Genomic DNA, 27,954 nt, shown 5'->3' on the forward strand with positions numbered 1-27,954 from the left:
TTGTTAACAAACTATAGTTTTGGCAAGTCGGTTAGGACTTCTACTTTGTGCATGATGCAAGTTATTTTTCCAACAATTGTTTACAGACAGATTATTTCACTTATAATTCACTGTATTACAATTCCAGTGGGTCAGAAGTTTACATACACAAAGTTGACTGTGCCTTTAAACAGCTTGGAAAACTCCAGAAAATGATGTCATGGCTTTAGAAGCTTCTGATGTGGATGTATTTCAAGGCCTACCTTCAAACTCAGTGCCTTTTTGTAAATGTATTTCACCTTCCCCCTATACATATCTACCTCCATCACTCCAGTATCCCCTTCCCCCTATACATATCTACCTCCATCACTCCAGTATCCCTGTCTCCTTCCCTGTATACATATATACCTCCATCACTCTAGTATCCCTGTCTCCTTCCCCCTATACATATCTACCTCCATCACTCCAGTATCCCTGTCTCCTTCCCCCTATACATATCTACCTCCATCACTCCAGTATCCCTGTCTCCTTCCCCCTATACATATCTACCTCCATCACTCCAGTATCCCTGTCTCCTTCCCCCTATACATATCTACCTCCATCACTCCAGTATCCCTGTCTCCTTCCCCCTATACATATCTACCTCCATCACTCCAGTATCCCTGTCTCCTATACATATCTACCTCCATCACTCTAGTATCCCTGTCTCCTTCCCCCTATACATATCTACCTCCATCACTCCAGTATCCCTGTCTCCTATACATATATACCTCCATCACTCCAGTATCCCTGTCTCCTATACATATCTACCTCCATCACTCTAGTATCCCTGTCTCCTTCCCCCTATACATATCTATCTCCATCACTCCAGAATCCCTGTCTCCTTCCCCCTATTCATATCTATCTCCATCACTCCAGTATCCCTGTCTCCTTCCCCCTATACATATCTACCTCCATCACTCCAGTATCCCTGTCTCGTTCCCCCTATACATATCTACCTCCATCACTCCATTATCCCTGTCTCATTCCCACTATACATATCTACCTCCATCACGACAGTATCCCTGTCTCCTATACATATCTACCTCCATCACTCCAGAATCCCTTTCCCCTTCCCCCTATACATATCTACCTCCATCACTCCAGTATCCCTGTCTCCTTCCCCCTATACATATCTACCTCCATCACTCCAGTATCCCTGTCTCCTATACATATCTACCTCCATCACTCCAGTATCCCTGTCTCCTTCCTCCTATACATATCTACCTCAATCACTCTAGTATCCCTGTCTCCTTCCCCCTATACATATCTACCTCCATCACTCCAGTATCCCTGTCTCCTTACCCCTATACATATCTACCTCCATCACTCCAGTATCCCTGTCTCCTTCCCCCTATACATATCAACCTCCATCACTCCAGTATCCCTGTCCCCTTCCCCCTATACATATCTAACTCCATCACTCTAGTATCCCTGTCCCCTTCCCTCTATACATATCTACCTCCATCACTCTAGTATCCCTGTCTCCTTCCCCCTATACATATCTACCTCCATCACTCTAGTATCCCTGTCTCCTTCCCCCTATACATATCTACCTCCATCACTCTAGTATCCCTGTCTCCTTCCCCCTATACATATCTACCTCCATCACTCTAGTATCCCTGTCTCCTTCCCCCTATACATATCTACCTCCATCACTCTAGTATCCCTGTCTCCTTCCCTCTATACATATCTACCTCCATCACTCCAGTATCCCTGTCTCCTTCCACCTATACATACCTACCTCCATCACTCCAGTATCCCTGTCCCCTTCCCCCTATACATATCTACCTCCATCACTCCAGTATCCCTGTCCCCTTCCCCCTATACATATCTACCTCCATCACTCCAGTATCCCTGTCTCCTAACCCCTATACATATCTACCTCCATCACTCCAGTATCCCTGTCTCCTATACATATCTACCTCCATCACTCCAGTATCCCCTTCCCCCTATACATATCTACCTCCATCACTCCAGAAACCCTGTCTCCTTACCCCTATACATATCTACCTTCCTCACTCCAGTATCCCTGTCCCCTTCCCCCTATACATATCTACCTCCATCACTCCAGTATCCCTGTCTCCTTCCCCCTATACATATCTACCTCCATCACTCCAGTAACCCTGTCCCCTTCCCCCTATACATATCTACCTCCATCACTCCAGTATCCCTGTCCCCTTCCCCCTATACATATCTACCTCCATCACTCCAGTATCCCTGTCTCCTATACATATCTACCTCCATCACTCCAGTATCCCCTTCCCCCTATACATATCTACCTCCATCACTCCAGAATCCCTGTCTCCTTACCCCTATACATATCTACCTCCATCACTCCAGTATCCCTGTCCCCTTCCCTCTATACATATCTACCTCCATCACTCCAGTATCCCTGTCTTCTTCCCCCTATACATATCTACCTCCATCACTCCAGTATCCCTGTCCCCTTCCCCCTATACATATCTACCTCCATCACTCCAGAATCCCTGTCTCCTTACCCCTATACATATCTACCTCCATCACTCCAGTATCCCTGTCCCCTTCCCCCTATACATATCCACCTCCATCACTCCAGTATCCCTGTCCCCTTCCCCCTATACATATCTACCTCCATCACTCCAGTATCCCTGTCCCCTTCCCCCTATACATTTCTACCTCCATCACTCCAGTATCCCTGTCTTCTTCCCCCTATACATATCTACCTCCATCACTCCAGTATCCCTGTCTCCTTCCCCCTATACATATCTACCTCCATCACTCCAGCATCCCTGTACATTGTTAATATGGTACTGACCCTGTATATAGTCACCTTCCCCCTATACATATCTACCTCCATCACTCCAGTATCCCTGTACATTGTTAATATGGTACTGACCCTGTATATAGTCTCCTTCCCCCTATACATATCTACCTCCATCACTCCAGTATCCCTGTACATTGTTAATATGGTACTGACCCTGTATATAGTCTCCTTCCCCCTATACATATCTACCTCCATCACTCCAGTATCCCTGTACATTGTTAATATGGTACTGACCCTGTATATAGTCACCTTACCCCTACACATAGTTGATTTGATGAAGTTTTAAAAGTTTACGTTGAAATGATGCTGAAATAGTGGAGGCAGTACTCCTGTTGTCTTGGTGCTGAGTTGAGGTAACTCAGTGGTTCTCTAGCTGTTTTAGTAAACTGTCGTGAACCCATGTCAGATAACTGTAATTTGCTCTGTGGACTTTTCACAGGACAGATTTTGCTCTCCGGTTTTGTGATGAAACAAATAATTTACTCTGCCACTGTGTCTTCTTATTGTCTCTGCCTTTATATATTATATATTATATATATTACGGTCACATGGCATATTAACTAACAGGTTATACAGCTAAACCACCTAATGTTTATCAAACAAATATATATTATTCTGGCTTTCCCAGTGTTTTTTACCCACTCACTGCTACTGGGTCTGACTGACTGACTGTGTGTTTGTGTGTGTGTGTGTGTGTGTGTGTGTGTGTGTGTGTGTGTGTGTGTGTGTGTGTGTGTGTGTGTGTGTGTGTGTGTGTGTGTGTGTGTGTGTGTGTGTATGTGTGTGCTGTTCTATGAGACTGAAGACTCTATATTAATATTGGATTACTTCAAGAACAGAGACTTTGGTAAACCCTCCTCAGATGGGTCAGGGAAAAGAGACCTACCAACGTTTTTCACTTCTCATCCCCTGATCAACTGAATCCGTGGTATTGATGGTACTCATTCTCTCTCCGTGTGCCAGTCAGTGGGCTGCATCTCCCGGTACCATGATCCACAAGAAGACATGTACAGAGTACATCAGATTATATATCCTTGTGGAGGTCAGGCTCCAGTAAGAGCTGTGTATCAATCTGTACTCCACCTGCACTATCTCAGACTGCCAGATGGAATGATTCACCCTGCCTGGTGGGAGGATTCAACCTGCCAGATGGAAGGATTCACCCTGCCAGATGGAATGATTCACCCTGCCAGATGGAAGGATTCACCCTCCCAGATGGAAAGATTCAGCCTGCCAGATGGAAGGATTCAGCCTGCCAGATGGAAAGATTCACCCTCCCAGATGGAAAGATTCAGCCTGCCAGATGGAAGGATTCACCCTCCCAGATGGAAAGATTCAGCCTCCCAGATGGAAGGATTCTGCCTGCCAGATGGAAGGATTCAGCCTGCCAGATGGAAGGATTCAGCCTCCCAGATGGAAGGATTCACCCTGTCAGATGGAAGGCCTGAAAGCAGGCTGATGCTACATCTCAAATGGCACTCTATTCCTCTATGGTGCCCTACTTTTAACCAGATCCATATGGTCGTAGTGCCCTACTTTAAACCAGAGCCATATGGTCGTAGTGCCCTACTTTTAACCAGAGCCATATGGTCGTAGTGCCCTACTTTTAACCAGAGCCATATGGTCGTAGTGCCCTACTTTTAACCAGAGCCATATGGTCGTAGTGCCCTACTTTTAACCAGAGCCATATGGTCGTAGTGCCCTACTTTTAACCAGAGCCATATGGTCGTAGTGCCCTACTTTTAACCAGAGCCATATGGTCGTAGTGCCCTACTTTTAACCAGAGCCATATGGTCGTAGTGCCCTACTTTTAACCAGAGCCATATGGTCGTAGTGCCCTACTTTTAACCAGAGCCATATAGTCGTAGTGCCCTACTTTTAACCAGAGCCATATGGTCGTAGTGCCCTACTTTTAACCAGAGCCATATGGTCGTAGTGCCCTACTTTTAACCAGAGCCATATGGTCGTAGTGCCCTACTTTTAACCAGAGCCATATGGTCGTAGTGCCCTACTTTTAACCAGAGCCATATAGTCGTAGTGCCCTACTTTTAACCAGAGCCATATGGTCGTAGTGCCCTACTTTTAACCAGAGCCATATGGTCGTAGTGCCCTACTTTTAACCAGAGCCATATGGTCGTAGTGCCCTACTTTTATCCAGAGCCATATGGTCGTAGTGCCCTATAAAGGGAATAGGGTACCATAGGGGATGCAGCCTTAGCATCCCACGGCCACTGAGCTTGTCTTGGCCAGGCAGACACTACATACATTGGGTGATTCTAGCGGGGACAGAGCTTGTTGACTTGGCGGATACCAATCCGCGTGTAGTTATACAAGTCTGTTTGAGTCAGTTAGCCAAGAATACCGAGCACTAAAGATACTAATGTCATTCTGATTCCCACATCAAATGCAGGATGTCTGGGCAGAGGCTGAGACTGAGACAGGCAACCCTTTTGTAAGGAGTGCTTACTTTAGCAGGAGCCCAGCCAGCGAGTCAAGGCTCTTGCTCATTGAAGTGTAAAAGTGTACCTAGACGGCTCTGTCCTGTTTGCTACAGGGGAACATTTGGCGCGGGAGGCCCTTCTTACAGGAAGAGTTTACAGCAGACCAGTGTTGTCTGTCTGAGTCCAGCCGGTTTGAGAGGGGAGCGCTGCATTCCTCTCCTTCTGTGGGCTGTTCCTTCCTACTGACATTCTCCCCTGTTTGCTCTGTCTGTCTTGGACCAGACACTCATCCTACAAAATTGCTCATGTTTAAAACTCTCTCTTTCTCTCCCTCCGTCTCTCTTTATCTCTCCTTGGTCTTTGTCTCTCTTCTACTCGACAGACAGACGAACAGACAAACAGTAAAACACAGTGGATGGGATCATCAAGCACCTCTGTGTTAGTGTTCCTTCACAGAGAAGTCAACTCTGATGACTTTAGATTGAGGTCTCTGAAATGTTCAGCTAAACAGGGATATTCTTCTAGTCATCTATTAAACAGGGATATCCTGCTAGTCATATATTAAACAGGGATATCCTGCTAGTCATCTATTAAACAGGGATATCCTGTTAGTCATCTATTAAACAGAGATATCCTGCTAGTCATCTATTAAACAGGGATATCCTGCTAGTCATCTATTAAACAGAGATATCCTGCTAGTCATCTATTAAACAGGGATATCCTGCTAGTTATCTATTAAACAGGAATATCCTGCTAGTCATCTATTAAACAGGGATATCCTGCTAGTCATCTATTAAACAGGGATATCCTGCTAGTCATCTATTAAACAGGGATATCCTGCTAGTCATCTATTAAACAGAGATATCCTGCTAGTCATCTATTAAACAGGGATATCCTGCTAGTCATCTATTAAACAGGGATATCCTGCTAGTCATCTATTAAACAGGGATATCCTGCTAGACCCTACTACATTCTAACCTGTAGACTGAGGAACAAGTCATTCAACACATCTGCCACGTTTCCGTGATGCCAAGGCTGAAGTCATAAAACCATGGGAGGAATTAGACAGAGATTCCCAGAAGTTAGTGGAAATTTCAGAGTTGTTGGGCAGTGATGTTAGCTCTCTATGCTTCTGTTCTCCTGGATTTACCAGGAAGTCTATTACAGGGTGTCTTTGGGAGTGTTTTAAAACCAGGAAGTCTATTACAAGGTGTCTTTGGGAGTGTTTTAAAACCAGGAAGTCTATTACAGGGTGTCTTTGGGAGTGTTTTAAAACCAGGAAGTCTATTACAAGGTGTCTTTGGGAGTGTTTTAAAACCAGGAAGTCTATTACAGGGTGTCTTTGGGAGTGTTTTAAAACCAGGAACTCTATTACAGGGTGTCTTTGGGAGTGTTTTAAAACCAGGAAGTCTATTACAGGGTGTCTTTGGGAGTGTTTTAATGCGTCCTCCTCTCCATGCATATGGGCTTTAGCCAGCTCTGTCGAGTCAAGGGCCTAGACCTCTGTCCTCCTATCTACAGTCGTTGATCCACCCCCCTGGCTTTCTGCCTGGCTGGCTGACTGTCTGTCGTGTGTTTGCTTAGAGGGGTCGCTCCGAATGAGATTTGAGGCAAGAAACCTCCATTGATGGACCAGATACACAAACCAACTCTATTCCTCCCAGATTGCAGAGACACTTGTACTCCCTACTCTTGGGGTGTGAAGCTCCACTAGCGTAGAAAGTAGAAGTTGTCGCTGTTATCTGGGAGGAATAGAGGTGGTGTGTGTCTGGGCCCTGGGGTGTATGTAGGATACTTACCCAGTTGGTGTGCTTGTTGGAATGCACTCTGTGGCTGACAGGTTTATGGCATGGTGAGAGAGAGGGGGGGGGGGGGGGTCAAACCCAGGTCACAGTAATTTAGTCTTGCACTTCAGAGTCCTGGGTTGGTACCCTATTCCCTATATAGTGCACTACTTTAGACCAGAGCCCTGTGGAACCCTTTTCCCTATATAGTGCACTACTTTAGACCAGGGCCCTATGGAACCCTTTTCCCTATATAGTGCACTACTTTAGACCAGAGCCCTATGGAACCCTATTCCCTATATAGTGCACTACTTTAGACCAGAGCCCTATGGAACCCTTTTCCCTATATAGTGCACTACTTTAGACCAGGGCCCTATGGAACCCTATTCCCTATATAGTGCACTACTTTAGACCAGAGCCCTATAGAACCCTATTCCCTATATAGTGCACTACTTTAGACCAGGGCCCTATAGAACCCTATTCCCTATATAGTGTACAACTTTAGACCAGGGCCCTATAGAACCCTATTCCCTATATAGTGCACTACTTTAGACCAGAGCCCTATAGAACCCCATTCCCAATATAGTGCACTACTTTAGACCAGAGCCCTGTGGAACCCTATTCCCTATATATAGTACACTACTTTAGACCAGGGCTCTATAGAACCCTATTCCCTATATATAGTGCACTACTTTAGACCAGGGCCCTATAGAACCCTATTCCCTATATATAGTGCACTACTTTAGACCAGGGCCCTATGGCACCATATTCCCTATATAGTGCACTACTTTAGACCAGGGCCCTATAGAACCCTATTCCCTATATAGTGAACTACTTTTAGACCAGGGTTTATGAGGGCTCTGGTCCACAGGGTGTCATATCAGACACACCATGTTGTTTTGTCTTGGAGAGTGGAGTACCCCAAACCCCCATGGCACACACCAGATCAGACCATTGTGTAAATGGGGGGGTGGGGGGGGGGGAATATCCAGACTGATCCTGTCCAGGGATCCCTTCCTCTACTGGGAGGAGGATGATGATGTCACCTTCCCTGTTAAACAGTGAAACGCACTCTCTCTGCCGTGCCTCTGTGGAGCCACGAAGGGAGCCAGGATAATGGGGCGCTGCACGCTGCCCATAAAGACACCTCTTAGTAAAAATACGACCTTTGTCTAGATCTAGGTTCTGTTTTATGGATTACAGTGAATGTTCAGACAGACAGGAATTCCCCCTGTTTCCTTTCCCTCTGATAATAATAGCAGTTGGCAGTGTGTTGACAGACAGGGCGTCTTTACAGACAGACATGGGGTCTTTACAGGCAGACAGGGGTCTATACAGACAGACAGGGGTCTATACAGACAGACATGGGGTCTTTACAGGCAGACAGGGGTCTATACAGACAGACAGGGGTCTATACAGACAGACATGGGGTCTTTACAGGCAGACAGGTGTCTATACAGACAGACAGGGGTCTATACAGACAGACATGGGGTCTTTACAGGCAGACAGGGGTCTATACAGACAGACAGGGGTCTTTACAGGCAGACAGGGGTCTATACAGACAGGCAGGGGTCTATACAGACAGACATGGGGTCTTTACAGGCAGACAGGGGTCTATACAGACAGACAGGGGTCTATACAGACAGACAGACAGGGGTCTATACAGACAGACAGACAGGGGTCTATACAGACAGACAGGGGTCTTTACAGACAGACAGGGGTCTTGTTATTGATGGACTACTGATGCAGTGTGATTCCCATGCCTTCTTCCCCCAGGTGTACAACAAGACATACCAACATAGATAAAACCTCCCAATATGATTGATAGTTGTGTCTCTGAAAGGAGTAAGTGGTACTACCGTGTTGGTAATGTGGAATATGAAACTGCAGTACCGTGACCAGGACTCTACTGTACCTCTGGGATACAGTGAAAAACAGAACATGTAGGAACTCTCGTTTTAAAGTCAAAGCAGCTGTTCTCTCACACTGATTGCTAATGACTTTCCCAGATGTGGGAAAAATCCCACTCTCCCCCTCCTCTCTGTCCATTCCCCTCTCCCCCAACTCCCCCGACACTCCATCCCCCAACTCCCCCATCACTCCATCCCCCAACTCCCCCATCACTCCATTCCCCTCTCCCCCAACTCCCCCGACACTCCATACCCCAACTCCCCCATCACTCCATCCCCCAACTCCCCCATCACTCCATTCCCCTCTCCCCCATCACTCTATCCCCCAACTCCACCATCACTCCATCCCTCCAACTCCCCCAACTCCCACGTCACTCCATCCCCCAACTCCCCCATCACTCCATCCCTCCAACTCCCCCGTCACTCCATCCCCCAACTCCCCCATCACTCCATCCCTACAAGTCCCCCGTCACTCCATCCCTCCAACTCCCCCGTCACTCCATCCCCCAACTCCCCCGTCACTCCATCCCCCAACTCCCCCATCACTCCATCCCTACAACTCCCCCATCACTCCACCCCCCAACTCCCCCATCACTCCATCCCCTCAACTCCCCCATCACTCCATCCCCTCAACTCTCCCATCACTCCATCCCCCAACTCCCCCGTCACTCCATCCCTCCAACTCCCCCGTCACTCCATCCCCCAACTCCCCCGTCACTCCATCCCCCAACTCCCCCATCACTCCATCCCCTCAACTCCCCCAGCACTCCATCCCCCAACTCCTCCGTCACTCCATCCCCTCAACTCCCCCATCACTCCATCCCCCAACTCCCCCGTCACTCCATCCCCTCAACTCCCCCATCACTCCATCCCCTCAACTCCCCCATCACTCCATCCCCCAACTCCCCCGTCACTCCATCCCTCCAACTCCCCCGTCACTCCATCCCCCAACTCCCCCGTCACTTCATCCACCAACTCCCACATCACTCCAACCCCTCAACTCCCCCATCACTCCATCCCCTCAACTCCCCCATCACTCCATCCCCCAACTCGCCCGTCACTCCATCCCCCAACTCCCCCATCACTCCATCCCCCAACACCCCCATCACTCCATCCCTACAACTCCCCCATCACTCCATCCCCCAACTCCCCCATCACTCCATCCCCTCAACTCCCCCATCACTCCAACCCCCAACTCCCCCGTCACTCCATCCCCCAACTCCCCCGTCACTCCATCCTTCCAACTCCCCCGTCACTCCATCCCCCAACTCCCCCGTCACTCCATCCCCCAACTCCCCCATCACTCCATCCCTACAACTCCCCCATCACTCCATCCCCCAACTCCCCCATCACTCCATCCCCCAACTCCACCGTCACTCCATCCCCCTCCTCTCTCTCCATTCCCATCTCCGCTTTCACTCCATCCCCCAACTCCCCCGTCACTCCATCCCTCCAACTCCCCCATCACTCCATCCCTCCATCTCCCCCGTCACTCCATCCCCCAACTCCCCCGTCACTCCATCCCCCAACTCCCCCGTCACTCCACCCCTCCAACTGCCACGTCACTCCATCCCCAACTCCCCCATCACTCCATCCCTCCAACTCCCCCGTCACTTCATCCCCCAACTTTCCCCCGTCACTCCATCCCCGAACTCCCCCGTCACTCCATCCCTACAACTCCCCCATCACTCCATCCCCCAACTCCCCCATCACTCCATCCCTCCAACTCCCCCGTCACTCCATCCCCCAACTCCCCCGTCACTCCATCCCCCAACTCCCCCGTCACTCCATCCCCTCAACTCCCCCGTCACTCCATCCCCCAACTCCCCCGTCACTCCATCCCCCAACTCCCCCGTCACTCCATCCCCCAACTCCCCCGTCACTCCATCCCCCAACTCCCCCGTCACTCCATCCCCCAACTCCCCCGTCACTCCATCCCCCAACTCCCCCGTCACTCCATCCCCCAACTCCCCTGTCACTCCATCCCCCCAACTCCCCCGTAACTCCATCCCCCAACTCCCCCAACTCCCCCGTCACTCCATCCCTCCAACTCCCCCGTCACTCCATCCCCCAACTCCACCCAACTCCCCCGTCACTCCATCCCTCCAACTCCCCCGTCACTCCATCCCCCAACTCCCCCGTCACTCCATCCCCCAACTCCCCCGTCATTCCATCCCCCAACTCCCCCGTCACTCCAACCCGTCACTCCACCCCCCAACTCCCCCGTCACTCCATCCCTCCAACTCCCCCGTCACTCCATCCCCCAACTCCCCCGTCACTCCATCCCCCAACTCCCCCGTCACTCCATCTCTCCAACTCTCCCGTAACTCAAATCCCCTCAGCTCCCTTGTCACTCCATCCCCCAACTCCCCTGTCACTCCATCCCCCAACTCTCCTTAATTTATCTAGCCAGGACATGAACAGACTAGACAGACAGACAACAGACTAGACAGCCAGACAGCAGACTAGACAGCCAGACAGCAGACCAGACAACCAGACAGGAGACCAGACCGGAGACCAGACAGCAGACCAGACAGCAGACCAGACAGCAGACCAGACAGCCAGACAGCAGACTAGACAGCCAGACAGCAGACCAGATAGCCAGACAGCAGACCAGATAGCCAGACAGCAGACTAGACAGCCAGACAGCAGACCAGATAGCCAGACAGCAGACTAGACAGCCAGACAGCAGACTAGATAGCCAGACAGCAGACCAGACAGCCAGACAGCAGACCAGATAGCCAGACAGCAGACTATACAGCCAGACAGCAGACCACATAGCCAGACAGCAGACCAGACAGCAGACCAGACAGCAGACTAGACAGCTGGTTGATTGCCTGGCTAACTGGCTGACTCGCTGACTGTCTGTCTTGCTGTCACCTGGCTTAGTTATGGGGAGACAGATCTTCATCCAGTTATGGACCTACATGTGTTAGAGCAGAGCTGGAAACGCCATTTGAATGGTCACAGCCCCACTGCAGGGCAAACCAGACTAGACCAGGGTGAGGGAATGGCTGAGTAATATTGACAGGAAATAGAGGGAAATTAACACCAATGAGGCTGTGATGGAGCTTTGGGAGGGCAAGAGGAGATTCCATTATCACTTTAATATTTCAGATCATATGGAGAGTGCTGAAAACTGAGTTTGCATTCCCAGGAACTGAATACTGAATCCACATGGAATGGTGCTGAAGACTGAATCTACATGGAGTGGTGCTGAAGACTGAATCCACATGGAGTGGTGCTGAAGACTGAATCTACATGGAGTGGTGCTGAAGACTGAATCCACATGGAGTGGTGCTGAAGACTGAATCCACATGGAGTGGTGCTGAAGACTGAATCTACATGGAGTGGTGCTGAAGACTGAATCCACATGGAGTGGTGCTGAAGACTGAATCCACATGGAGTGGTGCTGAAGACTGAATATACATGGAGTGGTGCTGAAGACTGAATCCACATGGAGTGGTGCTGAAGACTGAATCCACATGGAGTGGTGCTGAAGACTGAATCCACATGGAGTGGTGCTGAAGACTGAATATACATGGAGTGGTGCTGAAGACTGAATCTGAGTGGTGCTGAAGACTGAATCCACATGGAGTGGTGCTGAAGACTGAATCCACATGGAGTGGTGCTGAAGACTGAATCCACATGGAGTGGTGCTGAAGACTGAATCTACATGGAGTGGTGCTGAAGACTGAATCCACATTGAGTGGTGCTGAAGACTGAATCCACATGGAGTGGTGCTGAAGACTGAATCTACATGGAGTGGTGCTGAAGACTGAATCTGAGTGGTGCTGAAGACTGAATCCACATGAAGTGGGGTTGAAGACTGAATCCACATGGAGTGGGGCTGAAGACTGAATCTCCATGGAGTGGGGCTGAAGACTGAATCCACATGGAGTGGGGCTGAAGACTGAATCCACATGGAGTGGGGCTGAATACTGAATCCACATGGAGTGGGGCTGAAGACTGAATCCACATGGAGTGGTGCTGAAGACTGAATCCACATGGAGTGGGGCTGAAGACTGAATCTACATGGAGTGGTGCTGAAGACTGAATCCACATGGAGTGGTGCTGAAGACTAAATCTCAGTGGTGCTGAAGACTGAATCCACATGGAGTGGGGCTGAAGACTGAATCCACATGGACTAGGGCTGAAGACTGAATCCACATGGAGTGGTGCTGAAAACTGAATCCACATGGAGTGGGGCTGAAGACTGAATCTACATGGAGTGGGTGCTGAAGACTGAATCCACATGGAGTGGTGCTGAAGACTGAATCTGAGTGGTGCTGAAGACTGAATCCACATGGAGTGGTGCTGAAGACTGAATCCACATGGAGTGGTGCTATTCAACCATATAGATGTCTTTCAGTTTGTTTTACTGGCTGCCCTTTGGTCTGTCTGGTATTTCCTGGAGGGTATTAGCCAGCTAAAACTAACAGTACAGTTATTAAGCCAACATGGCAGATTGAGATAGACACAGGAAGTGGGTAGGAACGTACGATTTGCTCCTTGTGAACTAGATCCAGGGATCCCAAATGCTCCTAAATATTTTGCTGTGCAACCTGGAAAATGTTAATTCGGGACCACCAGCGCTCCCCAAAAATCCCCCATATATGATATTTGTTTAGGCTTCGCTGTGTCTGTTTCCGAGGTGAGAAAAAAACTGAGTGCAGATTTGTGACTGTCACGGCCATTACCCCAGAGACAACGTAGTGTCCCAAAACGTTTAAAACGTGTGACCCCTATTACCAGTGCTACGTTTTATTCCTTCACTATTAAAAAAATATTAATTGGCTTAGTCAGAATTATCCCAAAACATCTCAGATTTTCACAAAAATGCAGGTTTCTGATTTAACTTCAATATTTTACTACCTTACTTCATTTTTATGTGTTTAAAAATCATCAAATGTAAATAAAATGTGTTGTATTTACTAAATATTCGTAATATTTACTCTCAACTTAAGAATTTTACCATTTTGCAACGTCTTGCCATGTGGTTCGGTTTTGAGAGAATTGTGAGTAAAAAAAAATGTTTTTACTTTGATACTTTGACACTATTTTATATGCATGTTTGAAGAAAGACAATCATATTTCTAAATTCATGTTAAGCAGTTTGTTTTTGATATGAGGTATAATGGATCCTGATGAACAGATACTAAAAACGTTTGACAAATTGATGTTCAAAACTGAAACGACCCTTTTCCACCTTAAACAAAATAATGTGCACAACCCATAATGCTTAGAGGCACATGCAGCATTGCAGTCCTACCTCCACTAAACAGGATGTTGATGGCACTTTAATTGAGGAGGTTGGGCATGTGGCAATGGCTAGAGGCGAACAAGTGAAAAGGTATCAACAACATCAAACACATGGTTTCCATGTGTGGTTAGTTTGTTGCTTGTCCAATAAGAGCTTGACTTACTGTGGTTTTACAAAACCTAGCAATAGATGTCTACTTCCTGTAATCAAAATGTTACCCAGTGAGGTTACCATTAGTGTGTTTTAGAAATTTGTGCAACACACTTCCTGTGGTGGAAACAATTGAGCTTAGATGGAGGTATTTCCCTACAGTTAGATGGAGGTATCAGTTAGATAGAGGTATCAGTTAGATGGAGGTGTCAGTTAGATGGAGGTGTTTCCCTACAGTTAAATGGAGGTGTTTCCCTAAAGTTAGATGGAGGTATCAGTTAGATGGAGGTGTTTCCTATAGTTAGATGGAGGTGTTTCCTACAGTTAAATGGAGGTGTTTCCTATAGTTAGATGTAGGTGTTTCCTACAGTTAGATGGAGGTGTTTCCCTACAGTTAGATGGAGGTGTCAGTTAGATGGAGGTATCAGTTAGATGGAGGTATTTCCCTACAGTTAGATGGAGGTGTTTTCTATAGTTAGATGGAGGTATTTCCCTACAGTTAGATGGAGGTGTCAGTTAGATGGAGGTATCAGTTAGATGGAGGTGTCAGTTAGATGGAGGTATCAGTTAGATGGTGGTATCAGTTAGATGGAGGTGTTTCCCTACAGTTAGATGGAGGTGTCAGTTAGATGGAGGTATCAGTTAGATGGAGGTATCAGTTAGATGGAGGTGTTTTCTATAGTTTGATGGAGGTATCAGTTAGATGGAGGTGTCAGTTAAATGGAGGTGTTTTCTACAGTTAGATGGAGGTATCAGTTAGATGGAGGTATTTCCCTACAGTTAGATGGAGGTATTTCCCTACAGTTAGATGGAGGTATCAGTTAGATGGAGGTATTTCCCTACAGTTAGATGGAGGTATTTCCCTACAGTAAGATGGAGGTATCAGTTAGATGGAGGGATTTCCCTAGAGTTAGATGGAGGTATCATTTAAATGGAGGTGTTTCCCTACAGTTAGATAGAGGTATCATTTAGATGGAGGTGTTTCCTACAGTTAGATAGAGGTATCATTTAGATGGAGGTGTTTCCTACAGTTAGATGGAGGTATCAGTTAGATGGCAGTATCAGTTAGATGGAGGTGTTTCCTACAGTTAGATGGAGGTGTTAGTTAGATGGAGGTATCAGTTAGATGGAGGTATCAGTTAGATGGAGGTGTTTCCCTACAGTTAGATGGAGGTGTTTTCTATAGTTAGATGGAGGTGTTTCCCTACAGTTAGATGGAGGTATTTCCTGCAGTTAGATGGAGGTTTCAGTTAGATGGAGGTATCAGTTAGATGGAGGTGTTCCCTACAGTTAGATGGAGGTATTTCCCTACAGTTAGATGGAGGTATTTCCCCAGAGTTAGATGGAGGTATCAGTTAGATAGAGGTATCAGTTAGATGGAGGTTTCAGTTAGATGGAGGTATCAGTTAGATGGAGGTGTCAGTTAGATGGAGGTATTTCGCGACAGCTAGATGGAGGTATTTCCCCACAGTTAGATGGAGGTATCAGTTAGATAGAGGTATCAGTTAGATGGAGGTGTCAGTTAAATGGAGGTGTTTTCTACAGTTAGATGGATGTATTTCCCTACAGTTAGATGGAGGTATCAGTTAGATAGAGGTATTTCCCTACAGTTAGATGGAGGTATTTCCCTACATTTAGATGGAGGTATCAGTTAGATGGAGGTTTCAGTTAGATGGAGGTATCAGTTAGATGGAGGTATTTCCCTACAGTTAGATGGAGGTATTTCCCTACAGTTAGATGGAGGTATCAGTTAGATGGAGGTATCAGTTAGATGGAGGTATCAGTTAGATGGAGGTATTTCCCTACAGTTAGATGGAGGTATTTCCCTACATTTAGATGGAGGTATCAGTTAGATGGAGGTATCAGTTAGATGGAGGTATCAGTTAGATGGAGGTATTTCCCTACAGTTAGATGGAGGTATCAGTTAGATGGAGGTATTTCCCTACAGTTAGATGGAGGTATTTCCCTACATTTAAATGGAGGTGTTTCCCTACAGTTAGATAGAGCTATCATTTAGATGGAGGTGTTTCCTACAGTTAGATGGAGGTATCATTTAGATGGAGGTGTTTCCCTACAGTTAGATAGAGCTATCATTTAGATTTAGGTGTTTCCTACAGTTAGATGGAGGTATCAGTTAGATGGTGGTATCAGTTAGATGGAGGTTTTTCCTACAGTTAGATGGAGGTATCATTTAGATGGAGGTGTTTCCTACAGTTAGATAGAGCTATCATTTAGATGGAGGTGTTTCCTACAGTTAGATGGAGGTATCAGTTAGATGGTGGTATCAGTTAGATGGAGGTTTTTCCTACAGTTAGATGGAGGTATCAGTTAGATGGAGGTGTTTCCTACAGTTAGATGGAGGTATCAGTTAGATGGAGGTGTTTCCCTACAGTTAGATGGAGGTGTTTTCTATAGTTAGATGGAGGTGTTTCCCTACAGTTAGATGGAGGTATTTCCTGCAGTTAGATGGAGGTTTCAGTTAGATGGAGGTATCAGTTAGATGGAGGTGTTCCCTACAGTTAGATGGAGGTATTTCCCTACAGTTAGATGGAGGTATTTCCCCACAGTTAGATGGAGGTATCAGTTAGATAGAGGTATCAGTTAGATGGAGGTTTCAGTTAGATGGAGGTATCAGTTAGATGGAGGTGTCAGTTAGATGGAGGTATTTCCCGACAGCTAGATGGAGGTATTTCCCCACAGTTAGATGGAGGTATCAGTTAGATAGAGGTATCAGTTAGATGGAGGTGTCAGTTAAATGGAGGTGTTTTCTACAGTTAGATGGATGTATTTCCCTACAGTTAGATGGAGGTATCAGTTAGATAGAGGTATTTCCCTACAGTTAGATGGAGGTATTTCCCTACATTTAGATGGAGGTATCAGTTAGATGGAGGTTTCAGTTAGATGGAGGTATCAGTTAGATGGAGGTATTTCCCTACAGTTAGATGGAGGTATTTCCCTACAGTTCAAATCAAATCAAATCAAATCAAATTTTATTTGTCACATACACATGGTTAGCAGATGTTAATGCGAGTGTAGCGAAATGCTTGTGCTTCTAGTTCCGACAATGCAGTAATAACAAGTAATCTAACTAACAATTCCAAAACTACTGTCTTGTACACAGTGTAAGGGGATAAAGAATATGTACATAAGGATATATGAATGAGTGATGGTACAGAGCAGCATAGGCAAGATACAGTAGATGGTATCGGGTACAGTATGTACAAATGAGATGAGTATGTAAACAAAGTGGCATAGTATAGTATAAAGTGGCTAGTGATACATGTATTACATAAGGATACCGTCGATGATATAGAGTACAGTATATACGTATGCGTATGAGATGAATAATGTAGGGTAAGTAACATTTATATAAGGTAGCATTGTTTAAAGTGGCTAGTGATATATTTACATCATTTCCCATCAATTCCCATTATTAAAGTGGCTGGAGTTGAGTCAGTGTCAGTGTGTTGGCAGCAGCCACTCAGTGTTAGTGGTGGCTGTTTAACAGTCTGATGGCCTTGAGATAGAAGCTGTTTTTCAGTCTCTCGGTCCCAGCTTTGATGCACCTGTACTGACCTCGCCTTCTGGATGATAGCGGGGTGAACAGGCAGTGGCTCGGGTGGTTGATGTCCTTGATGATCTTTATGGCCTTCCTGTGACATCGGGTGGTGTAGGTGTCCTGGAGGGCAGGTAGTTTGCCCCCGGTGATGCGTTGTGCAGACCTCACTACCCTCTGGAGAGCCTTACGGTTGAGGGCGGTGCAGTTGCCATACCAGGCGGTGATACAGCCCGCCAGGATGCTCTCGATTGTGCATCTGTAGAAGTTTGTGAGTGCTTTTGGTGACAAGCCGAATTTCTTCAGCCTCCTGAGGTTGAAGAGGCGCTGCTGCGCCTTCTTCACGATGCTGTCTGTGTGAGTGGACCAATTCAGTTTGTCTGTGATGTGTATGCCGAGGAACTTAAAACTTGCTACCCTCTCCACTACTGTTCCATCGATGTGGATAGGGGGGTGTTCCCTCTGCTGTTTCCTGAAGTCCACAATCATCTCCTTAGTTTTGTTGACGTTGAGTGTGAGGTTGTTTTCCTGACACCACACTCCGAGGGCCCTCACCTCCTCCCTGTAGGCCGTCTCATCGTTGTTGGTAATCAAGCCTACCACTGTTGTGTCGTCCGCAAACTTGATGATTGAGTTTGTTAGATGGAGGTATCAGTTAGATGGAGGTATCAGTTAGATGGAGGTATCAGTTAGATGGAGGTATTTCCCTACAGTTAGATGGAGGTATTTCCCTACATTTAGATGGAGGTATCAGTTAGATGGAGGTATCAGTTAGATGGAGGTATCAGTTAGATGGAGGTATTTCCCTACAGTTAGATGGAGGTATCAGTTCGATGGAGGTATTTCCCTACAGTTAGATGGAGGTATTTCCCTACATTTAAATGGAGGTGTTTCCCTACAGTTAGATAGAGCTATCATTTAGATGGAGGTGTTTCCTACAGTTAGATGGAGGTATCATTTAGATGGAGGTGTTTCCCTACAGTTAGATAGAGCTATCATTTAGATGGAGGTGTTTCCTACAGTTAGATGGAGGTATCAGTTAGATGGTGGTATCAGTTAGATGGAGGTTTTTCCTACAGTTAGATGGAGGTATCATTTAGATGGAGGTGTTTCCTACAGTTAGATAGAGCTATCATTTAGATGGAGGTGTTTCCTACAGTTAGATGGAGGTATCAGTTAGATGGTGGTATCAGTTAGATGGAGGTTTTTCCTACAGTTAGATGGAGGTATCAGTTAGATGGAGGTGTTTCCTACAGTTAGATGGAGGTATCAGTTAGATGGAGGTGTTTCCTGCAGTTAGATGGAGGTATCAGTTAGATGGAGGTGTTTCCTACAGTTAGATGGAGGTGTCAGTTAGATGGAGGTGTCAGTTAGATGGAGGTGTCAGTTAGATGGAGGTGTCAGTTAGATGGAGGTATCAGTTAGATGGAGGTGTTTTCTACAGTTAGATGGAGGTGTTTCCCTACAGTTAGATGGAGGTATTTCCCTACAAATAGATGTAGGTATCAGTTAGATAGAGGTATCATTTAGATGGAGGTGTCAGTTAAATGGAGGTGTTTTCTACAGTTAGATGGAGGTATCAGTTAGATGGGGGTATTTCCCTACAGTTAGATGGAGGTATTTCCCTACAGTTAGATGGAGGTATCAGTTAGATAGAGGTATCAGTTAGATGGAGGTGTCAGTTAGATGGAGGTATTTCCCTACAGTTAGATGGAGGTGTCAGTTAGATAGAGGTATCAGTTAGATGGAGGTGTCAGTTAGTTGGAGGTATTTCCCTACAGTTAGATGGAGGTATCAGTTAGATGGAGGTATTTCCCTACAGTTAGATGGAGGTATCATTTAGATGGAGGTGTTTCCCTACAGTTAGATAGAGCTATCATTTAGATGGAGGTGTTTCCTACAGTTAGATGGAGGTATCAGTTAGATGGTGGTATCAGTTAGATGGAGGTTTTTCCTACAGTTAGATGGAGGTATCATTTAGATGGAGGTGTTTCCTACAGTTAGATAGAGCTATCATTTAGATGGAGGTGTTTCCTACAGTTAGATGGAGGTATCAGTTAGATGGTGGTATCAGTTAGATGGAGGTTTTTCCTACAGTTAGATGGAGGTATCAGTTAGATGGAGGTGTTTCCTACAGTTAGATGGAGGTATCAGTTAGATGGAGGTGTTTCCTGCAGTTAGATGGAGGTATCAGTTAGATGGAGGTGTTTCCTACAGTTAGATGGAGGTGTCAGTTAGATGGAGGTGTCAGTTAGATGGAGGTGTCAGTTAGATGGAGGTGTCAGTTAGATGGAGGTATCAGTTAGATGGAGGTGTTTTCTACAGTTAGATGGAGGTGTTTCCCTACAGTTAGATGGAGGTATTTCCCTACAAATAGATGTAGGTATCAGTTAGATAGAGGTATCATTTAGATGGAGGTGTCAGTTAAATGGAGGTGTTTTCTACAGTTAGATGGAGGTATCAGTTAGATGGGGGTATTTCCCTACAGTTAGATGGAGGTATTTCCCTACAGTTAGATGGAGGTATCAGTTAGATAGAGGTATCAGTTAGATGGAGGTGTCAGTTAGATGGAGGTATTTCCCTACAGTTAGATGGAGGTGTCAGTTAGATAGAGGTATCAGTTAGATGGAGGTGTCAGTTAGTTGGAGGTATTTCCGTACAGTTAGATGGAGGTATCAGTTAGATGGAGGTATTTCCCTACAGTTAGATGGAGGTGTCAGTTAGATAGAGGTATCAGTTAGATGGAGGTATTTCCCTACAGTTAGATGGAGGTATTTCCCTACAGTTAGATGGAGGTATTTCCCTACAGTTAGATGGAGGTATCATTTAGATGGAGGGATTTCCCTACAGTTAGATGGAGGTATCAGTTAGATGGAGGGATTTCCCTACAGTTAGATGGAGGTGTTCCCTACAGTTAGATGGAGGTGTCAGTTAGATAGAGGTATCAGTTAGATGGAGGTGTCAGTTAGTTGGAGGTATTTCCCTACAGTTAGATGGAGGTATCATTTAGATGGAGGGATTTCCCTACAGTTAGATGGAGGTGTTCCCTACAGTTAGATGGAGGTATTTCCCTACAGTTAGATGGAGGTATTTCCCTACAGTTAGATGGAGGTATCAGTTAGATGGAGGTGTTCCCTACAGTTAGATGGAGGTATTTCCCTACAGTTAGTTGGAGGTATTTCCCTACAGTTAGATGGAGGTATTTCCCTACAGTTAGATGGAGGTATTTCCCTACAGTTAGATGGAGGTATCAGTTAGATGGAGGTGTTCCCTACAGTTAGATGGAGGTATTTCCCTACAGTTAGTTGGAGGTATTTCCCTACAGTTAGATGGAGGTATTTCCCTACAGTTAGATAGAGGTATCAGTTAGATGGAGGTATCAGTTAGATGGAGGTATTTCCCTACAGTTAGATGGAGGTATCAGTTAGATGGAGGTATTTCCCTACAGTTAGATGGAGGTATCATTTAGATGGAGGTGTTTCCCTACAGTTAGATGGAGGTATTTCCCTACAGATAGATGTAGGTATCAGTTAGATAGAGGTATCAGTTAGATGGAGGTGTCAGTTAGATGGAGGTGTCAGTTAGATGGAGGTGTCAGTTAGATGGACGTATCAGTTAGATGGAGGTGTTTTCTATAGTTAGATGGAGGTGTTTCCCTACAGTTAGATGGAGGTATTTCCCTACAGTTAGATGGAGGTATCAGTTAGATGGGGGTATTTCCCTACAGTTAGATGGAGGTATCAGTTAGATAGAGGTATCAGTTAGATGGAGGTGTCAGTTAGATGGAGGTATTTCCCTACAGTTAGATGGAGGTGTCAGTTAGATAGAGGTATCAGTTAGATGGAGCTGTCAGTTAGTTGGAGGTATTTCCCTACAGTTAGATGGAGGTATCAGTTAGATGGAGGTATTTCCCTACAGTTAGATGGAGGTATTTCCCTACAGATAGATGTAGGTATCAGTTAGATAGAGGTATCAGTTAGATGGAGGTGTCAGTTAAATGGAGGTGTTTTCTACAGTTAGATGGAGGTGTCAGTTAGATGGAGGTATTTCCCTACAGTTAGATGGAGGTGTCAGTTAGATAGAGGTATCAGTTAGATGGAGGTGTCAGTTAAATGGAGGTGTTTTCTACAGTTAGATGGAGGTATCAGTTAGATGGGGGTATTTCCCTACAGTTAGATGGAGGTATTTCCCTACAGTTAGATGGAGGTATCAGTTAGATAGAGGTATCAGTTAGATGGAGGTGTCAGTTAGATGGAGGTATTTCCCTACAGTTAGATGGAGGTGTCAGTTAGATAGAGGTATCAGTTAGATGGAGCTGTCAGTTAGTTGGAGGTATTTCCCTACAGTTAGATGGAGGTATCAGTTAGATGGAGGTATTTCCCTACAGTTAGATGGAGGTATTTCCCTACAGATAGATGTAGGTATCAGTTAGATAGAGGTATCAGTTAGATGGAGGTGTCAGTTAAATGGAGGTGTTTTCTACAGTTAGATGGAGGTGTCAGTTAGATGGAGGTATTTCCCTACAGTTAGATGGAGGTGTCAGTTAGATGGAGGTATCAGTTAGATGGAGGTATCAGTTAGATGGAGGTATTTCCCTACAGTTAGATGGAGGTATCAGTAAGATGGAGGGGTTTCCTACAGTTAGTTGGAGGTATTTCCCTACAGTTAGATGGAGGTATCAGTTAGATGGAGGTATTTCCCTACAGTTAGATGGAGGTATTTCCTACAGTTAGATGGAGGTATCAGTTAGATAGAGGTATCAGTTAGATGGAGGTGTCAGTTAAATGGAGGTGTTTTCTACAGTTAAATGGAGGTATTTCCCTACAGTTAGATGGAGGTGTCAGTTAGATGGAGGTATTTCCCTACAGTTAGATGGAGGTATCAGTTAGATGGAGGTATCAGTTAGATGGAGGTATTTCCCTACAGTTCGATGGAGGTATCAGTTAGATGGAGGTATTTCCCTACAGTTTGATGGAGTTGTTTCCTACAGTTAGATGGAGGCATCAGTTAGATGGAGGTATCAGTTAGATGGAGGTATCAGTTAGATGGAGGTGTTTCCCTACAGTGATATTGATGCAGTATTTGTCATTATAATGAATACACCCTCCTTCCACCCAGGGTATGTTTTCGTGACATTTCTCAGGGACTGTTCCCTCAAACAATCAGAGCTCAGCTCTTACCTCCCTCCCCCTCCTTACTTCTTATCCCAGTTTGGTGTGTTTTCGCATGAGGCTGTGGCGTTGACTTCTCTTACTGGAGGTATCTCTGGTCGCAGCCTCAACCCTAGCCCTAGCCTCAGCCCTCACACCCAGAGGAAATGTGCCTTATGTAAGTGCGACCGGGTACTTGGAGCTCCAGAAACTTGGAGGTCTGGGTACTTCCTATCACCCCAATAATAAAATGACCTTGTCTGAAATATGCTTTAGTATACAAATTCCTCATGTTGTATGTAGCTGTTCTGTCCGTTCGATGTTAAGACGTGTCCTAGTGCTGCTAAGCCAGGCAGTCATCAATGTGTTGACATCGGTCTGTGGGTTGGTTAGGGTCATGCTGGGAGGAACGGGATACCCACTACTTTATAGGGATAAAATAACATGTATATTTTGGTGCGAGTTGTTTCTTTAAATGTACGCCAGGCTTTGGAGCAATAAAATGGTTCCTTTATTTCCTTATCCAAACATTTCACTGTGGTAAGAATGCAGGCCTTCCTTGCAATCGGGTAAACTGCCATCATGCCGGACATAGGACCAATAAAAGTGATGAATGTCTATTGGTTTAATTTGCCTGTATGATTATGATGATTACACACTTCTTGATCTGGTTTAATGTTTTGTTTTCCTTTCCTTTCCAGAGAAGTTGTTGGTCCTCACCGTTGCCACACAGGAGACTGATGGTTATCGCCGCTTCATGCAGTCAGCCGACTATTTCAACTACACTGTCAAGGTAAGGACCATGCACCATGTCTCTCTCGTTTAGTTCTACCATGCACCGTCTCTCTCTCGTTTAGTTCTACCATGCACCGTCTCTCTCTCGTTTAGTTCTACCATGCACCGTCTCTCTCTCATTTAGTTCTACCATGTACCATCTCTCTCATTTAGTTCTACCACGCACCGTCTCTCTCATTTAGTTCTACCATGCACCGTCTCTCTCTCGTTTAGTTCTACCATGCACCGTCTCTCTCATTTAGTTCTACCATGCACCGTCTCTCTTGTTTAGTTCTACCATGCACCGTCTCTCTCGTTTAGTTCTACCATGCACCGTCTCTCTCGTTTAGTTCTACCATGCACCATCTCTCTCATTTAGTTCTACCATGCACCGTCTCTCTCATTTAGTTCTACCATGCACCGTCTCTCTCTCATTTAGTTCTACCATGCATTGTCTCTCTCGTTTAGTTCTACCATGCACCGTCTCTCTCTCGTTTAGTTCTACCATGCACCGTCTCTCTCTCATTTAGTTCTACCATGCACCATCTCTCTCGTTTAGTTCTACCATGCACCGTCTCTCTCTCGTTTAGTTCTACCATGCACCGTCTCTCTCTCATTTAGTTCTACCATGCACCATCTCTCTCGTTTAGTTCTACCATGCACCGTCTCTCTCTCATTTAGTTCTACCATGCACCGTCTCTCTCTCATTTAGTTCTACCATGCACCATCTCTCTCGTTTAGTTCTACCATGCACCGTCTCTCTCTCGTTTAGTTCTACCATGCACCGTCTCTCTCTCATTTAGTTCTACCATGCACCGTCTCTCTCGTTTAGTTCTACTGTGCACCGTCTCTCTCGTTTAGTTCCACCACATTGATTAGGCATTGTGCCTTTCTTTAGATATGCAAAACAGGATATTACCTACATGACATATTTATTCTTGTAATTATTTTACTCCTGCTCAATCTCAACCTCAAATAATTAACTGATTGAACTATGAAATAAGAAGTAATAAACTTTCAGGGGAACCAGCCATGGACTTGAGGCTATGGGAAACTTGTCAGCTGTCATCAGAGGATTCCTGGGGCAAAGCCCTTGTCGAACTTTACTAAATCTGACTTAGCATAACATAAATGTTATTCAAACTCAGTTCTCTGTCAGGGCTCAGTTCTCCGTCAGGGCTCAGTTCTCCGTCAGGGCTCAGTCCTCAGTCAGGCCTCAGTCAGGGCTCAGTCCTCAGTCAGTGCTCAGTCCTCAGTCAGGAGTCAGTCAGTCCTTAGTCGGCCCTCAGTCTTCAGTCAGGTATCAGTCCTCAAACCTCAGCCAGGCCTCAGTCCTCAGTCCTCAGCCAGAACTCAGTCCTCAGCCAGGCCTCAGTCCTCAGTCCTCAGCCAGGCCTCAGTCCTCAGTCAGGGCTCAGTCAGTCCTTAGTCAGCCCTCAGTCTTCAGTCAGGTATCAGTCTTCAGTCAGGTATCAGTCCTCAATCCTCAGCTAGGCCTCAGTCCTCAGGCCTCAGTCCCCATCCTCAGCCAGGGCTCAGTCCTCAGCCAGTGCTAAGAGCATTGGTCCCTAACCCCTGATCTCTAACCCCTAACCCTGACATGTCCCCTGTCTCTCTGCCACAGGTCCTGGGCATGGGAGAGGAGTGGAGAGGTGGGGATGTGGGGCGCTCCATTGGAGGAGGACAGAAGGTGAGACTACTGAAGGAAGCCATGGAAGGACTGAGTGACCAAGAAGACCTGGTGGTGCTGTCTGTTGACAGGTAGGAGAATCGGCAACCGTAGGATGACCTGGACTGTACATCACACTACCGAGGGGAAGAGAGAATTCACTTATGTAATAGTTACCAATGTATTACTTTAAGATTGAAATGCTTCAAATGTAGGCCCTCAGTTGGCTCCAAAAATTGTCTAAGACTCCAATCAATCAAGTCATAGACTGTTCTCTCTGCTGCCGCACGGCAAGTGGCACCGTAGCACCAAGTCTAGGACCAAAAGGCTCCTTACCAGCTTCTACCCCCAAGCCATAAAACTGCTGAACAATTAATCAAATGTCTACCCGGACACTATTTATATTAACACCCCCCTTTGTTTTTACAATGCTGCTACTCGCTGTTTATTATCTATTTATAATCACTTTACCTCTACCTACATGTACAAATGACCTCGACTAACCTGTATCCCTGCACATTGACTCGGTACCTGTACCCCCTGTATTTCATTGTATTTATTTAGTAAATATTCTCACCTCTTAAGGATCAGACCCTTTTTTTCAGATTTCATCTAAAATGACATACCCAAATCTACCTGCCTGTAGCACAGGATCTGAAGCAAGGATATGCATATTCTTGATACCATTTGAAAGGAAACACTTTGAAGTGTGTGGGAATGTGAAATTAGTGTAGGAGAATATAACACAATAGATCTGGTCAAATATAATACGAAGAAAAAAATATGCGTATTTGAATTTTTTTCATCTTTGAAATGCAAGAGAAATGCCAATATAGATTTTGTAACTAGGAATTGTACCTATGAATCTAGGTACAATTTCGATTTTGGCCACTAGATGGCAGCAGGGTATGTGCAAGGTTTTAGACTGATCCAATGAACCATTGTATATATTTTCAAAATTTTGTGTCAAGTCTAGCCAAATGTGCCTAATTGGTTTATTAATACGTGCACTCTCCTCAAACAATAGCATGGTGTTCTTTCACTGTAACAGCTACTGTAAATTAGATTGCTTAAATTCTTGTTTATCGAACTTCACTTTCTGCACATATCAGATATGTCTATGTCCTGGGAAATGTTCACCAATCCCGTAGAGGTTAACTGTATTTCTTGAACTGCATTGTTGTTTCACGGAACATGTGACAAATAAAATTTGATTTGAAATGTCTAAATCACGAGTTATCTAAAGCAGTCAATTGGACCATGTTCCTCTTACTCCTCATCATATGTAATATGCATGTATGCAATATGCATTGGTGCTTTGTGTTAGAATATTCAGTGCCTTGGATTCCTAGAAGAAGAGAATCTGCCCACTAAGGCTGTGGGGTCATTGAAAGGTTACGGTTTCTAGTTTCTCCATATTGGACCCAGATGTCCCTTAAACAAATCCTAACCCCTCCTGCTGTGAGCCAACAGTGTGAATATTTACTGTCTGGCTCCTGTATCGATGACTGGTAGGGGTAGTGTTATGGATGATGGTAGGGGTAGTGTTATGGATGATGGTAGGGGTAGTGTTATGGATGACTGGTAGGGGTGGTAGGGGTAGTGTTATGGATGACTGATAGGGGTAGTGTTATGGATGACTGGTAGGGGTGGTAGGGGTAGTGTTATGGATGATGGTAGGGGTAGTGTTATGGATGACTGGTAGGGGTGGTAGGGGTAGTGTTATGGATGACTGATAGGGGTAGTGTTATGGATGACTGGTAGGGGTGGTAGGGGTAGTGTTATGGATGATGGTAGGGGTAGTGTTATGGATGACTGGTAGGGGTGGTAGGGGTAGTGTTATGGATGACTCCTAGGGGTAGTGTTATGGATGACTGGTAGGGGTGGTAGGGGTAGTGTTATGGGTGACTGGTAGGGATAGTGTTATGGATGACTGGTAGGGGAGGTGTTATGGATGACTGGTAGGGGTGATAGGGGTAGTGTTATGGATGACTGGTACGGGTAGTGTTATGGATGATGGTAGGGGGAGTGTTATGGGTGACTGGTAGGGTTAGTGTTATGGATGACTGGTAGGGGTAGTGTTATGGATGACTGGTAGGGGTAGTGTTATGGATGACTGGTAGGGGTGGTAGGGGTAGTGTTATGGATGACTGATAGGGGTAATGTTATGGATGACTGGTAGGGGTGGTAGGGGTAGTGTTATGGATGATGGTAGGGGTAGTGTTATGGATGACTGGTAGGGGTGGTAGGGGTAGTGTTATGGATGACTGATAGGGGTAGTGTTATGGATGACTGGTAGGGGTGGTAGGGGTAGTGTTATGGATGATGGTAGGGGTAGTGTTATGGATGACTGGTAGGGGTGGTAGGGGTAGTGTTATGGATGACTGATAGGGGTAGTGTTATGGATGACTGGTAGGGGTGGTAGGGGTAGTG

At 45.8% G+C, this 27,954-nt stretch overlaps 1 protein-coding gene across 2 annotated transcripts in view; it reads left to right on the top strand.

The window, feature by feature from the left end:
* The window catches only part of LOC139420124 (procollagen-lysine,2-oxoglutarate 5-dioxygenase 2-like), a 155,015-nt gene that overhangs the window by 18,766 nt on the left and 108,295 nt on the right, over positions 1-27,954 (top strand). For both annotated transcript variants that reach the window (XM_071169863.1, XM_071169864.1), the window contains exons 2-3: positions 23,780-23,871; positions 25,477-25,613. In XM_071169863.1, the coding sequence (XP_071025964.1) occupies positions 23,780-23,871; positions 25,477-25,613 (229 nt within the window). The remainder of the gene's footprint in view (positions 1-23,779; positions 23,872-25,476; positions 25,614-27,954) is intronic.

This window comes from Oncorhynchus clarkii, chromosome 11 (assembly GCF_045791955.1).
Source record: "Oncorhynchus clarkii lewisi isolate Uvic-CL-2024 chromosome 11, UVic_Ocla_1.0, whole genome shotgun sequence".
NCBI lineage: Eukaryota > Metazoa > Chordata > Actinopteri > Salmoniformes > Salmonidae > Oncorhynchus > Oncorhynchus clarkii.